The following is a 14,748-nucleotide window of genomic DNA, read 5'->3' as shown; positions in this document are numbered from 1 at the left end:
GGTTTCCTGGTGACCCACCAGTTAAGTGCACCATTCAGATCCAAGCGCTAACATGGTGGCGTGACCTCCAATCCTGGCTCAGATGGGTTGGAATCTGGCTGGGGGGGGTTAGGGTTTGCATATGAGTGTTCTAGGTCTAATGAGTCTATGGGTAACCACATGCTCAAAACGGACTGTTTCTTCTAGATAAATAAATGCTTTCCCAACTGAATAGGTCATAGCAGTAAGCCCATGCAGTTGGAAAAGTACTTACATAAAGCTGGGTTCAATTCTCATAACGTTGCAGACATTTTCAGCTTTATTTGGGACAGATCAGTGTAGACTGGGGGGAAATACGTTTGATTACATTCAATCAAACATCCAAACTGCTCATCCAACTGTTCACCTGTCACAACAACATGTCTTCCTTCTTCCTTTCATATATAAACTTGTTCCCACCAACAACAAAAAAATCACACCATTCCCTCCAAATTACACATCAATTTGAAATCCCTCTTCATGATGATCAAAGATACTTCTTAGAACAACCACAAGTCTGACATGACCAGGAACATTATGTATTAAACAGAAATGTATAGTTTAGCTATTCTCAAAGAAAATGATGTAAATAGCTCTCGTGATCATCTTGACAGACATCACACATCACATTTACATTGTTATTAAATATATTTATCACATTTGTTGATTGTTATTGTGTCTTTTCAGAAAAATCTTTATTTTTATTCTACGCAGTTGTATTTGACATAAAAATTTTACAAACACTTAATTAATGAGCTACCAGCAACCCGACATGACTCCACGATTCTCCCACAGTAATGTCTCTAGAGCTTCTGCCATCAATTGTGGAAAAGAAATGTTGAAAACATATTTAAAGAGTGCTTTTTTAAAAGGTACATTTTCATTTTAATAGAAGGTGGCTCACAGGAGAAGTGTATGTATCATGCAGGCTGAGATGTTGGCGCCGAAAATGGCTGCCTGGGCAGGCTCTCCTGCCAAAGTAAATTCCTTGTCTGTGCAAACTTTCATGGCGAATAAACACCAATTCTGATTCTGAGACCATAACAAGTTTCATTTATACATCATTCTTTTACACTAAGAACACAGGGGGAACAGATATCCTTGGAGGCCTGAAGAAAGTGTTTACGCCGTGTATGTTACTGTCTGGCCGTTTATAAAGAATTACAGAGATGCTGGTGATGTTTGTTACTGTGATAGTTATGTATAAGAAGTTTCAACTGTACATACGTATTCACCTTTAGTCAGTGAACACTCTCAAAGTAATTCAAACTTTCAAAAAATCCTCAAAGATTTTGTGAGATACAAATGAAGACAGTAAAGGGTGTGCAACATGTATGCATAGTCAGTGAACACTCTGAAATGGATTTGAGGATTATAAGTCACGCGACAAAAAGCAATTGAAGTTTCAAACTTTAAAGAATTCATCAAAAATTGTGTGAGACACAAATTCAGAAATTAAAGGGTGTGCAACATGTATGCATAGTCAGTGAACACTCTGAAATTGATTTGAGGATTATACATCACGTCACAAAAAAGCAATTGAAGTTTTAAACTTTCAAAAATTCATCTAAAATTGTGTGAGATACAAATGAAGAAATGAAAGGGTGTGCAACATGTATGCAGTCAGTGAACACTCTCAAAGTAATTTGAGGAATATAGGTAACAAGACAAAACAGCTATTGAAGTTTCAAACTTTCAAAAAAACATCAAACATTTTGTGAGATTCAAGTGAAGAAATTAAAGGGTGTGCAACATGTATGCATAGTTATTAAACACTCTCACAGTAAATTGAGGATAATAGGTCACTCTACAAAAAAGCAATTGAAGTTTTAAAACTTTCAAAAAATCATCAAAAATTGTGTGAGATACAAATGAAGACAGTAAAGGGTGTGCAACATGTATGCATAGTCAGTGAACACTCTGAAATGGATTTGAGGATTATAAGTCACGTGACAAAAAATCAATTGAAGTTTCAAACTTTCAAAAAGTCATCTAAAACTGTGTGAGATACAAATGAAGAACTTAAAGGGTGTGCAACATGTATGCCTAGTCAGTGAACACTCTCACAGTAAATTGAGGATAATAGGTCACTCGACAAAAAAGCTATTGAAGTTTCAAACTTTCAAAAAATCATAAAAAATTGTGTGAGATTCAAATGAAGAAATTAAAGGGTGTGCAATATGTATGCATAGTCAGTGAACACTCTCAGAGTAAATTGAGGATTATAAATCACGTGACAAAAAAGCAATTGAAGTTTCAAACTTCAGAAAATTAATTTGAAATTGTTTGAGATACAAATGAAGAAATTAAAGGGTGTTCAACATGTATGCGTAGTCAGTGAACACTCTCACAGAAAATTTAGGATTATAGGTCACATGACAAAAAAGCTATTGAAGTTTCAAACTTTCAAAAAATCATCAACAATTTTGTGATATACAAATGAAGACAATGAAGGGTGTGCAACATTTATGCATAGTCAGTGAACACTCTCAAATGGATATGAGGATTATAGGTCACAAAATGAAAAAGCCATGTGACCCATGCAACAACAAATGTATCAGTTTCATAATATTTCTATGGATATAAAGCCCCAAACTGTCACCAGATTATTCTAATAATTTCTAGCCTACTTCCACACCCTTTACCTTTTCAATACAAATTTTAACAAAGTACAAATAAATCACTAATCTTTGAAAATAGCATAAAATCCTCGTTAATCTTAATAACTTTTTCAGAATTGTACTGAAAAATCTCAAATTTACACCAAATTACTCTAATAATGTCTGTTTTACTTCCACACCCTTTACTTTTTCAATTAAGTTTTTTTTTATGATAGAAAATCACTTATCTCTGAAAAAAGCATGAAATCCTTGTTAATCTTAATAACTTGTTCATACTTGTGTCAATAAATCTGAAATATACAACAGATTATTCTAATAATGGGTTGCCTACTTCCACAACCTTTACTTTTCAAAAAAGAAAGAAACAAATAACAAAAAAGTCATTGAGATTAGCGAGGATCTTATGCTATTTTCAGAGATGAGCGATTTTCTATCATTTGTTTTTAAACGTAATTGAAATAGTAACGGGTGTGGAAGTAGGCCAGACATTGTTAGAATACTGGTATCCGTTTGAATTTTTATATTCATAAAGATATTATAAAAGTAGTCATTTTTCAAAATTGTATGGGTAGTTTTCACCCGGTCCCTAACGCGACGCTGCAAAGTAGCGTCTTTCGAATGTGAGACGAATGTCGGATGTCGAATATGAAACTAACTTCACCTGGGTGAAAGTGTTTAGTTTACTAATGAAGGTTTTAAAAAGTTCAAAAAAATATCTGCAATTCAATATACTTCTATTGATTTTACAGCATGAAAAGCATATAAAATATGTGTTTTAGGCTACAGCTGTAAACAGCTGTTAAGCCTCCAATACATTTATATTTAAACAGAGTCAATATCTTAAAAATAGAGCGCAGCAGTGTGCAAGAGTCTATAATAATCAACAATATGTGATATATGTGAGCGCCAGCACACCTAATCATAGGCTTTAAGTACTTTCATCAAATTACTAGTAAAAATAGAAACTTAACTATTCTAATATAGGTCTATTAGTAACAAATACATAGGTACTAGTATCAAAAAATAGTTGCTACTAAGTTTTGACGAATACATGTTAAAACGGATTGCCATAGACCGAGTGGCACTAGTGTGTCAATGACACTGTGGATAAATGTTGTTCCTTGTTCCTGGTGTAGACTACAGTGTGACACTGAGCACGAATTACACGTCACATATATTTTCATAATTGGTCTACCGTCACATGAATCGAAATATCCCGTGTGCTATTTTTTTTGTCGTTTATAGTAACATTTCTGCCTGGGGACTGGTACCAGTTATTTTTATCGGAGAAGGCTACATTAACAGGCCTCACGTCATGCCTCGGTCTTTAGTCGCTTGTGGATCTGTCTAGCCTCGCTCCAACGCGTACGCTATTGAATCAGGAAGTCCGAAAACAGACGATACATTGTAGGCTATCATACAAAGGTAGGAGTCAATATTGTTTTTGATATAGATTTAACAATCTATCGTGTTTTCCAAAGCAGATCGTATTTAAGTTTTGTTTATGTTTTCGGATTGTGATCATGATCACAATGTTTCACATTGTATCAGCTGTTGCGCCATGTAAGGACTTCTAATGCAGCGAGAATACTATTTTGCTACGAGACAGCCTACAAAATGTTAAAAGCTTAACATCAATGTGAAATACGCGTTTTACATTTACAAACAGGCAAGATTCAGCGCTTATTTGTTGTAGCTATCATTTTTCGCCAGCATACTTAGTGCACGCGTCCAAATAACATTGGTTTTACACTTTTCAGAAATGCACATTTTGCAGTTCATTGTCTTGTAGTAAAAAAAAATAATCGGGGACCAGTATCTCACTGATTGTTCGTGATTGTTCGTTTGCAATGCAATTTCCCTCTTTCCCCGTTCAGCACCGTGTCTATGACTTCGTTTTGGGGTGAGCTGGAGACATGCATCCACCATCTCGGAAGGACTTTGTATCTTTAACCCTCTCTGAAGCATCAGGAAGCATCAATTATAACAACAGCAAACAGTGGCGAAGGCAGTCATGTTGGAGGGTAAGAAAGTGTTGGATTCGAGGGCATTGATTACTTGGAGGCCATCTCTTTCGTTGAATTGTCTCTGAAAAGTGAGTGTCTCTTCTAACTGCTCAGAAATGGAAGCAGCTGTCCAGGTTGCAGCGCAGTCTCATCCTGTTTGCTTTGGTTCTGCTGCTAGTCTGTTGGCTGTCCACTTACCCTGTTGTCACGGACCAGCTCCAAGGTAAGACCAGCCAAACCTCAACGTCATGATGAATGAGTGGTGATTGTGTATTGGTTGAGACTCACCCCTCTCCCTCGTCTGCTAAGGCCTTAATGTTGGAGATGTGGAGAAAGTAGAAGACAAGGAAGGAGACCTCGGGCTGAAGCCTCTCGTTCCTAAGGTTCTAGCAGAGCCAGGGAAACAGGAGAGACCTCCCCAGCTCGAGACGTCCTCAGAGGTTGGTCCGGAACGTTCCCCTAAACAGTGGTCACACATCACTCAAAGTCAGTGGACTGTCAAAAACAGGGGAAAGTGGTGTCACCTTAGTTGCATGTTGTTGTCTCCTTCCTCAGAAGCAGAAAAGACTCTCTCGCAAGCGTGGGCCGCCAGTCCTGCAGCACCGGCTGCAGAAGAAAGGCAATGGCTCCGACACTCAGGCAGAGGAGCACCAGGGACCTGAGGTTAAGAAAGGCGAAGGAAAGGTGGAGAACGGAGAAGAAAAGGGGGAGAAGTAAGACTTTTCTCTCCTCGGTACAGTAACGAGACGTCACAAAACCGAACACCAGTTCGTATGGTCCTCTAACCTGGTTACGTCTTGTGTGTTTAGTTGGCAGGGGGCTATGGTAGATGCTAAGGACCCAGGAAAAGTCGCAGAGAATAAAAGTGACTCCCCCGCTGAGGAAGAGGACCGTTTATCTCAAGAGTCAGGTCAGTGCTGGCTCCCAGCTCTTACTGTATGACCGACGATCCGTGACGAGGAAACAATGTCGTCTCCCGCATGAGTCATACCGCTAGGCACTAGAGGGCACTTTCACGGCTCAGTCGAAATATTGCAAGCTCCTTCGCCTGCTCATTCTGTAGCCTCGGACCGTAATTGCTGATCTTGGCTTTGATTATGTGTGTCATCAGCCATGAGGCTGGAGGCCGTAAAAGAGGCTTTCAGACACGCCTGGAAGGGGTACAAAGAGTTTGCCTGGGGCCACGACGAGCTGAGGCCCATCTCCAAGTCCTACGGAGAATGGTTTGGCCTGGGCTTGACGCTGATTGATGCCCTGGACACCATGTGGATCCTTGGACTGAAAGAAGGTAAACTCCCTCGTCTTCATTCGGTACCCCTACCCCCCCTCTGCATCGCAGACGGAGCAGGATCACTTTAAACGATGCTTTGGGCTCTTTTTTCCCTGAGCAGAGTTTGAGGAGGCCAAGACCTGGGTGAGCACAGAGCTGTCCTTCAACAAGAACGTGGACGTGAACCTGTTTGAAAGCACCATCCGCATCCTGGGTGGCCTGCTGAGCACGTACCATCTGACAGGGGAGGCTGTGTTCCTGGACAAGGCTGTGAGTCACCCACGCACCCTCTCACAGTTGGCTGGGGAAGACAGGGCCTCGGGGTGCTCCCGCCCCCTCTCCTTCTGCCTCTCAAAGCCTCTTTCATGGCCTGCTGCCTGCTGCTCGTATGGGTTCATTCATCAAAAGGATTAAAAAAAAATGACCAGACAGAGTAGGTCGAGTACAGGAAAAACAAACTCACGCGGGCCCCCTCACGAGTCGCTTCTGTTCCACCCGCAGAAAGATATCGGTTCGAGGTTGATGCCGGCCTTCAGCACGCCGTCGAAGATCCCCTACTCGGACGTGAACATCGGGAAGGGCACGGCCCACCCCCCTCGGTGGACGTCCGACAGCACGGTGGCCGAGGTCACCAGCATCCAGCTGGAGTTCAGAGAGCTGAGCCGCCTCACCGACGACGACCGCTACCAGGTGAGCCTCGGCAATACCCCTCCAGCCCACACACACACACACCCCGGAACCTGGTCAGCTGGTGTAAAACAGGAACAAACACGTCACATACAGGGGAGCTGCATGTGCAGAGGAGATGTGAATCTCCTTTGTATTATGGGCGTTGAGAGGTTTCATTTGGGAGGGGGTTTTGAAAAGAATCGAATTGAAGTGAGAGTCTGTTCTGACTGCATTCCCTTGGGTCTCCTCCAGGCTGCCGTGGGCGAGGTCATGAAGCAGGTGCACAAGCTGGAGGGCAAGCAGGACGGCCTGGTGCCTATGTTCATCAACACCAACAGTGGCCAGTTCACCCACCAGGGCGTGTTCACGCTGGGCGCGCGCGCCGACAGCTACTACGAGTACCTGCTCAAGCAGTGGATCCAGGGAGGCAAGAAGGAGACCGAGTCAGTCTGGGTTCCTCTCTTCTCTCCTCTTCTCTCCGAAGTAGACTCCCATCCTTCCTGTCTGGAGCTGTCGCAGACGCGGCGTTGACGCTAATCCCCCCTGTCAGGATTATGCTTCGGGTAGCCCCCCCTTAACTGTCCAGACTTCCTACTAAGTACCAGAGCCAGGCAGAGGAGTTTTCCGAGCCTGTCATAACTGACAGCTTCGAAGGTTTGATCTGCTCTGAGCTCTCCCTGGCCTGAGGGCCGCGGCAGTGCTTATGCAGCGCTCTCACACGGTGCTTCTTACACTCGTTACCTGCTCGTCTTTTCCCGAGCCGCCTGGCGTTAACAGACCCCTGAGTATCAGGACTCTCGCAAGGCTGAAATATTCATGCCTCGTGTCTGGTGATATTTGTTTAACTGCGTGCACAATTAGGTCCCCGGAGATCCCCTCATGAAACATTCACTGGAGTCAGTGCAGTGTTTTCGGAGTGGAGCCATGCACTGCTTGGGGAGGGGGAGTGCTCTCTGTTCTTCGTGTTTTGAACCCTTGATATGGTGTTTTCCACGTTGTCCTGGCTCAGTCTGGCCGTGACGCTAGGTTCCGTGTGATAACACCTGCAGTAATTCAGACCCCATTAGTCACGGATGAACATGCATGCACTGTTCCCTCTGGTAGTTGGCCAGTTGGGTTTAGATTTGAGATGTTGTTGGACCTACTGAGGCCTGATGTGTGTGTGTGTGTGTGTACTTGTCAGGCTGCTTGACGACTACCTGCAGGCTATGGAGGGCGTGAAGAAGAACTTGCTGCAGAAGTCCTCTCCTAAAGGCCTTACGTTTGTAGGAGAGCTGTCTCATGGACAATTCAGCCCCAAAATGGTCAGTGCACAAAGTCAGATGTGACCCACCTGACTCGCACTTCTAGAAGAAGGGAAAGAAAAAAAGTATATTTAGCCTTGCCTCCATACCTTATTGAACCATTGTTTCTTTAGTGGTTAGGAACACTTCTCCATGTAGTGAAGTGGTATCTCTTCTGTGTGCGTGTGTGTTAGGACCACCTGGTGTGCTTCCTGCCTGGGACCCTGGCCCTGGGGGCCCACCACGGCCTGCCTGCGGACCACATGGAGCTAGCCAAGCAGCTGATGGAGACCTGCTACCAGATGTACGCCCAGATGGAGACAGGCCTGAGCCCAGAGATCGTCCACTTCAACATGCACCAAGGCAGCATCCGGGATGTGGACGTGAAGGTGGGTAGGGGACTGTGGAAACGCAGTGGAAACTCTTGTCACAACCTCCAGTATATACATCATCTATCACTGCTATGGGAATCTGATACTTACGTGGTCGTTTGACGTCACTGTGTGATCGTCTTCTCAGCTTGCCGACAGACACAATCTCCTTCGCCCCGAGACAGTGGAGAGCCTGTTCTACCTGTACAGGTTCACCAAGGACAGGAAGTACAGGGACTGGGGCTGGGAGATTCTGCAGAGCTTCAACAAGTACACTAAGGTACACATCCCACAGCGGGACTCGCAGCGTTTCAAAGGGGTTTTCCTTCCAAATGGAACGAGATCAAATCCTCACTGTGCTCCGTGTCTCCAGGTGTCCACGGGAGGCTACACGTCCATCAACAACGTCCGCGACCCAGACTACACCAGTCCCCGGGACAAGATGGAGAGCTTCTTCCTAGGGGAGACCCTCAAGTACTTCTACCTGCTGTTCTCGGACGACCCGAATCTCCTCAGCCTGGACCAATACGTGTTCAATACTGAGGCCCACCCCCTGCCTATATGGGCTGCAGCTGAGTAGCACCCAGGAGGCAACAATGGACACACCCACACACAGCTCAGGGCTTGGCTAACACCAAGATATCTCTTTATTTCTTTTCTACAACTCAATGACTGAAGAACAGGTTACTTTTGCTTCAACCAACTCGTTGTCAGCAACAACAAAAAAATGCCTCTACCTAAAGCCGGAATTCATTGTTTATTTTCAACTGATTGTAACAATAGCCATGGAGAAATGATTGAGGCCCAGCCTCGCTATTTATTGAATTTGTCTACTGTCTAAGGACGGACCTGCCACTTCTGATAACGACAAACTGTATACTGTGGAGAGAGCACGTGTACCGACCTGGCTGTGTCCTCGGCCCAGCTGGGTTAATTACTCCACATTTCTCCAGCAGCCAATGAGCTGAGCCTCAGAGCGCCTTAAATCCAAGCTGTGTCTTTATGTGAAACAGCAGACGGCGAGGAGGCGGTGGAGGCGCTAACTGGCACCCAAAGAAGTGACGTCCAAATCCACCCTGGGCACCCGGGGACAGGAAATGATGCACGTGTGCTCCAACTTCCTGTGTCCCCTGGTGTCTTCCTACTCAGAATATTATGTAGAGATTGAAAATCACTTCCTTTCTGCCTGTCATGGACAGATTAACTTACATACTGTGAAGCGTTTTTGTGTATGTTGATTGCAGGATCACGATATCTAATTTCCTTGATGTTCAATTTGACTGACCAGCTGCTAGAGATTTTTATTGAATGTTATTTAGTTTGTTGTGGTGTATCAGAGTTATAAGGATAGTTGTGTTCACCTATACAGATAGATATTAACGATTACATTTAAATTAATATAATTGGAGTTGATTTGTAGTGTTTGGTGGTATATATTATATATTGATAATTAATGATCATTTAGCCCCAGAAACGGGAGTAGTTGTAGCACTAGTTAAATCTTTTGCAGCTCTGACTTCACGGTCATTCCTGTATTTAGCTGAATGTTCAGATGTTTATTCCTCCCAGATGTGGTTGTTGTTGTCTTTAAGAACGAATGCTTGCCATCCTCTTTGTGCTGAATGTGTACACTTTCTTTGAGTTTGAAGGTGAGACCTCCCTGTAGATGTGTCACGTGTGCCTTCAGTGTTGCCCTAGGCAACATTAGGAATTGTTACTGTCGAACTCCTGTTTGTCGACTGTCCGTCACAATTTTCTTTGACATGTCATTCATACATTGACGTTTTGTTGTTGACATTTGTATTGGTCGCTGTGAATTATTGTTCAAACTTGTGCATTTATATATCCACAATGAGATAATGTGACAATATCTATATTTTTAAGCAGCACCTCAGAGCAGTCATTGTGTTTTCCTTCCCCAGTATACGTAGTATACCCAGTATAGTGTCATAAGGGCCTTTTTTCTGCTGTTTAATTTGAATTGTAACCACTGATCTCCAATTTAAAGTTCAAATGATGTTCAGCATGGCTCCTAAACCAAAGAAATGCTGATTATTAGATGGAATCAATTGTCAATTAATGTTAAATCAAGCCATTTCTCAAAGCCATGTATTTAAAAAACTATTAATCTGCAGTTGTGTAGCTCTCTAACGATGGTATAAAGTAAGTTAATAAATAATGAATTTGTGGAGCACCTTACGGTTTTGCTGACAATAGAATGAAATCATTTGATGGGAACATTTGACCCTTGAGTTGATCTGGACCTCAATTTCTGAGGAACAATGAGCCTTTATATTTACTAAGAACTTATCCGAGCAGCATCATTAAAAGTCTTAAAGAATAAAACTATACGATGATTTTTGTCAAGGTCATGCAGTTGTTAAACCAAGGGCTTTGGCTAATGGAACCAATGTTTGGTTCTTAAGTCTACAAACATCCAATAATGAAGATACAGCTATGTATTGTCGATGTCATGTTTACAAGAAATGTCTGGAAACAGATCTGCTTTAATTTTGTAAAAATGTGGAGATTAATAAAATACTTTATTGAGCAACATTTCACAACTGTTGTTGTGATGATCATTACAATTCAAGATGGAGTTTCACTCTGATCTATGTCTCTCCATCTTCACCCACTGAGAGATGGTGTCTGCCTCTGTCTTCCTAGCGGTGATCACTGACAAAGGGTCAGCATCATTGGAACTTCTGTTAAAACAGTAACAACATCAAATTGTCACTGTGGTGTCGTCATAGTGTCACACTACAAACACCTAGCTGTTTTACATTTAGTCATTTTAGCAGACGCTCTTATCCAAAGCGACTTACAGTAAGTACAGGGACATTCCCCCTGAGGCAAGTAGGGTGAAGTGCCTTGCCCAAGGACACAACGTCATTTGGCACGGCGGGGAATCGATCCGGAAACCTTCTAATTACTAGCCCGACTCCCTCACCGCTCAGCCATCTGACTCCCTTGTGTCTTATAGCTGTGTCTATGCTGGATGAATCGAGTTCCTTTACCTCAGGTCTAGATGGTGAGCCCCCTCGGATATGTTGATGGCAACCAGCGACGAGCTCAAGGACTTCCTCACCTAGGACACAGAACGTGCACGTAAATACGACGTGCGCAAAAAACACAATCACGGGCCGCCATGCTTCCCTGAGGCCAGTATGAGTTCAGGCTGCGTGTTGATCTTACTCCTCCGTTGGCCCAGGGATCGAGGTCTCCGTTGGAGAAGATGATGTTGCTGGCCGAGGACAGAGCTGCAAGGGGACGAGACGAGCCAATCAGACTTCGAGGACGCAATCCGTAAAGCCGTCACTACCGATTCTAAGAGAATGGTTTATGGCGCCGAGCCTTATCAGACGGTGAGAACACAATCCCTCCGGAAAGAAGTGGATGGACAGATAATCAGACGCCCGGGTCCTAAGCTTACCGCTCCCCCAGAACTGGGTCTTGAGCCAGCCGGGGCGAGGAATAACCCCCCAGCGCTTGGAGCAGTACTGCTCCCTGTGTGCCTCCGTGAAGGGCATGGGTGGGAACATGTCAGTCACGTTGTTGCTCTCGAAGCACAGCTCAATCTCGGTGCAGGCCTGATGGGGGATAAAGAGTCGGATCGTGTCCGCTTACGTCACAACAAACACCACGCTTCCTGACCATAGCTACAGTACTGGACAGTGAGAGAAAACGGCGCAAGTGTAAGGAAGTTGTTCTGCACCTGGTAGTCCCAGGCCAGGCTGTTGAAGCCCAGCCCACAGCCAGTGGGGTCAGCACACTCCACATATAGGCTGTAGAGGTCAAAGCACTTCAGAATCCCTGTCGAGTTATACACGATGCCTGGGGGAGGGGGGGAGAAATCAACACCAATAGCAGGCTGTTTACACTGTTACAGCAGCTTGCAGCATGATATCTCATGTGGAAATGTGTGACTGGTTGCCATAGCGGGGGTCAAATCCACCGTGGACCCTTTCCCTTGGGAGTTGTTTATGTATTTTGAAAGAGCGCCCTCTGGTGTACGTTGACAGAACATGCACCTGAAAATTACCCGGTCGGCTACCTTGTTAGGAACCCAAGAATTCGGAAAGTACCTGCAGTGTCTCTGAGGGCTTGCAGTAAATCCGCTCCGCTTAGCATGACATCACAGCCCACCTGCAAAACACACATGATCCATCCATTCCGTTTTTCCCTCAAATCGATAAGATCTAGGATTGAACTACATTACAAACGGAGGCGAGTGGAGCAGAGAAGCAGTACTTTGACAGGGTTGGCAGGCATGTTCCCCATGAAGTGGGTGCTGTAGGGGTAGTCCAGCATGGCCATGAGGGTGAAGGCATTCCTCAGAAGGCCGTTCAGCTGGTGGATGTCCTTCTGGGAAGATGGAGGTTTGCACAGTGAAAAGGCAGCCTGGATTCGGCTATAATCTGGAGAAGGACAAACAGGGCGACCAAAAAGAAGAGATTTATGACAATGGTCAAAATATGGATTTCCTCATCCGGGTGTGTCTCACTGAATTTACCTTCCACTTCAGATAAATCCTGCAGTTTCTGGAAGGCTCCTCTCACGGCATCCCGGCACTCTGGTGCATAACTCTCAAAATCCTAAACAAGATGATCCAATGTCAAAACAGAATACTTCAACTTGTGTATACCATATCCTATTTCAAGTATAACCATCATGTGACTAAATATGACTGGGAAAAAAACACATGCATTCGTTATTGCAAACATACATGTGTAACATCCTGGAAAAACTGTCTGGAGTCACCCATTCCAGCAGTGGACAGTATGGGGGCACTGGCTGCCAAAGCACCAGCCACAATGTTTGGATACCTCAGTCTCATGTACACAGATAGCATTCCCCCATAGCTGTAGGAGAAACAGGAGACAACCTTGGTTTGAGAGACAAAGCTTTACCACAGTTAGTCTGGAATAACAAAGATAGGGAATCGTTTGAAAATTAATTGGATGCCTGTTGTAGGAAACCTTTTCTTATTCTAATTGAATTTGGCCCAAATAATTATGATTTTATCAAATGGCAGAGGAACGCTCTGAATTTGTCTGGAGCCTGGGTTCATTTAAAAAAGGAAAGTGGAAATAGAAGCCGCCGAGTGGTTTTCTTTGTTACATTTCCAAACAGTGACAAGATCAACTGACATGATGTGCAGTGTGGTTTCATATGACATGTTACCTTCCGCCAAAGACAATGACAGGGCATTCTGAGGCTCCTAACTGAGGTTTCAGCTCCGTGATCATCACAGCGAAGTCGGCCAGAGCCTGCTCCACCGTCAGCAAGCCCACCTCTGGGATGTTGAAGGAGTCTTGGCCAAACGGAAGAGACTTGCCATAGTATCTCTACACGGTCAAAGATGCAGCGTTAGTCTAAAATGTTTATGAGGCATAGTATAACTGCTGGTTGTATTATGGTAGTGACTTCCTGACTCATTGGTATTCTGTGTCACAGATCAGTAGCCTTCTCCCAGTCGCGGTCACAAACATTGACATGTGACAATATGGAGGTTTATTCTTACGTGCTCAGCAAATATGACCAGGGCCTTCTGCTCAGCAGCGAGCTCAGTGATGAAGCCCGAGTTCAGGGCAAACTCCCAGATGTCCCCCTCGTTGCCAGTGTAGAAAAAGATGGGGCCGTAGCCTCGTTTCCAGTATTGATCTATGTAGACACGTCTAGTCAAGAGTGGGCATCCACTTTTAATAGGAAATGATATGATAATGTATTTGTTATTTGTAGGACATTTCACCTGTTATGAGGTATCTCTGGTCGTAGGTGCCATTGCCCATGCTGTTGAAGTTGAAGTGGTCCAGTATTTGAGTGAAATACTTTTCTTTGAATTGAGGTTGATCTTTGTTGGAATCATGGTGCTTGGTCTGGGATTAAGCAGGAAGCAGGCAAAAAAAGGGGAAATTATAAATTTGTTAACATGTTAAACATGGCCTTGTAGACGCAATTTGGCTGAACATAATGGTGATTTATGAATTCAGTTCTGGGGTTTAGTAGATGTAAAATGTGTGGACCACACAAAAGACATATGTCCCCATGTCTTTCATTAAATATGCTCCAACGTTGTTCAACAACAGCAGTGGCAAACAAAAACACAAGATCAACTGACTTCGATTAAGAAAAGGATCGTGTAGACTAGAGAACCACCTACCTGAACATGCCTCCTTGGAAGTCCCTGTGTCTCAGCGTAGACACAGAGCAAAGTAATAAACCCAAAAAATTGCCTTGCCATTTTAAATATGTTATTTTATGCCAGCCAGCCAGCCACTGATTTTAAAACATGACGTTGAAGTGTCATGAGTATGCCCATAATCACATGACTTTATACTGCGCCTGCGGTGGGTATGACAAGTACTGACACCTACACACTCAGCACAGCCTAACGTTAATTTGGTTACAGTAATAATGTGCAAGTAAACTTCTGTAAATCTGGGAAACAATGGCGATTCCCAATTTCTTCGTGACCGCCTGAACAGCTGTGCTTAAAAGCGCTTTGCT

The 14,748-nt window shown here is 43.9% G+C and overlaps 2 protein-coding genes across 2 annotated transcripts; one reads left to right on the top strand and one right to left on the bottom strand.

The window, feature by feature from the left end:
• Window positions 1-3,259: 3,259 nt before the first annotated feature.
• man1b1b (mannosidase, alpha, class 1B, member 1b) lies at window positions 3,260-10,794 on the top strand. The gene is made up of 14 exons (XM_047048178.1): window positions 3,260-4,064; window positions 4,517-4,663; window positions 4,760-4,868; window positions 4,955-5,085; window positions 5,201-5,358; window positions 5,455-5,555; window positions 5,757-5,933; window positions 6,037-6,185; window positions 6,417-6,605; window positions 6,837-7,027; window positions 7,768-7,888; window positions 8,062-8,256; window positions 8,387-8,518; window positions 8,612-10,794. Exons 2-14 carry the CDS (start codon window positions 4,556-4,558, stop codon window positions 8,816-8,818), a joined length of 1,968 nt encoding a protein of 655 aa, XP_046904134.1. The 5' UTR covers window positions 3,260-4,064; window positions 4,517-4,555; the 3' UTR covers window positions 8,819-10,794.
• On the bottom strand, window positions 10,763-14,701 carry dpp7 (dipeptidyl-peptidase 7). The gene is made up of 13 exons (XM_047048179.1): window positions 14,402-14,701; window positions 13,991-14,117; window positions 13,763-13,902; window positions 13,423-13,586; window positions 12,965-13,100; window positions 12,752-12,833; window positions 12,490-12,656; window positions 12,324-12,384; window positions 11,954-12,072; window positions 11,672-11,828; window positions 11,434-11,498; window positions 11,256-11,326; window positions 10,763-10,943 (listed from the first exon to the last, which is right to left on the bottom strand). The coding sequence occupies exons 1-13, from the start codon at window positions 14,480-14,482 to the stop codon at window positions 10,841-10,843; spliced, it is 1,473 nt and encodes a 490-aa protein (XP_046904135.1). The 5' UTR covers window positions 14,483-14,701; the 3' UTR covers window positions 10,763-10,840.
• Between the last annotated feature and the right edge of the window lie 47 nt (window positions 14,702-14,748).

Source organism: Hypomesus transpacificus, chromosome 24, assembly GCF_021917145.1.
Source record: "Hypomesus transpacificus isolate Combined female chromosome 24, fHypTra1, whole genome shotgun sequence".
NCBI classification, from domain to species: domain Eukaryota; kingdom Metazoa; phylum Chordata; class Actinopteri; order Osmeriformes; family Osmeridae; genus Hypomesus; species Hypomesus transpacificus.
The sequence above is the reverse complement of the archived record's forward strand: the minus strand, read 5'-3'. Positions and strand labels throughout refer to the sequence as shown.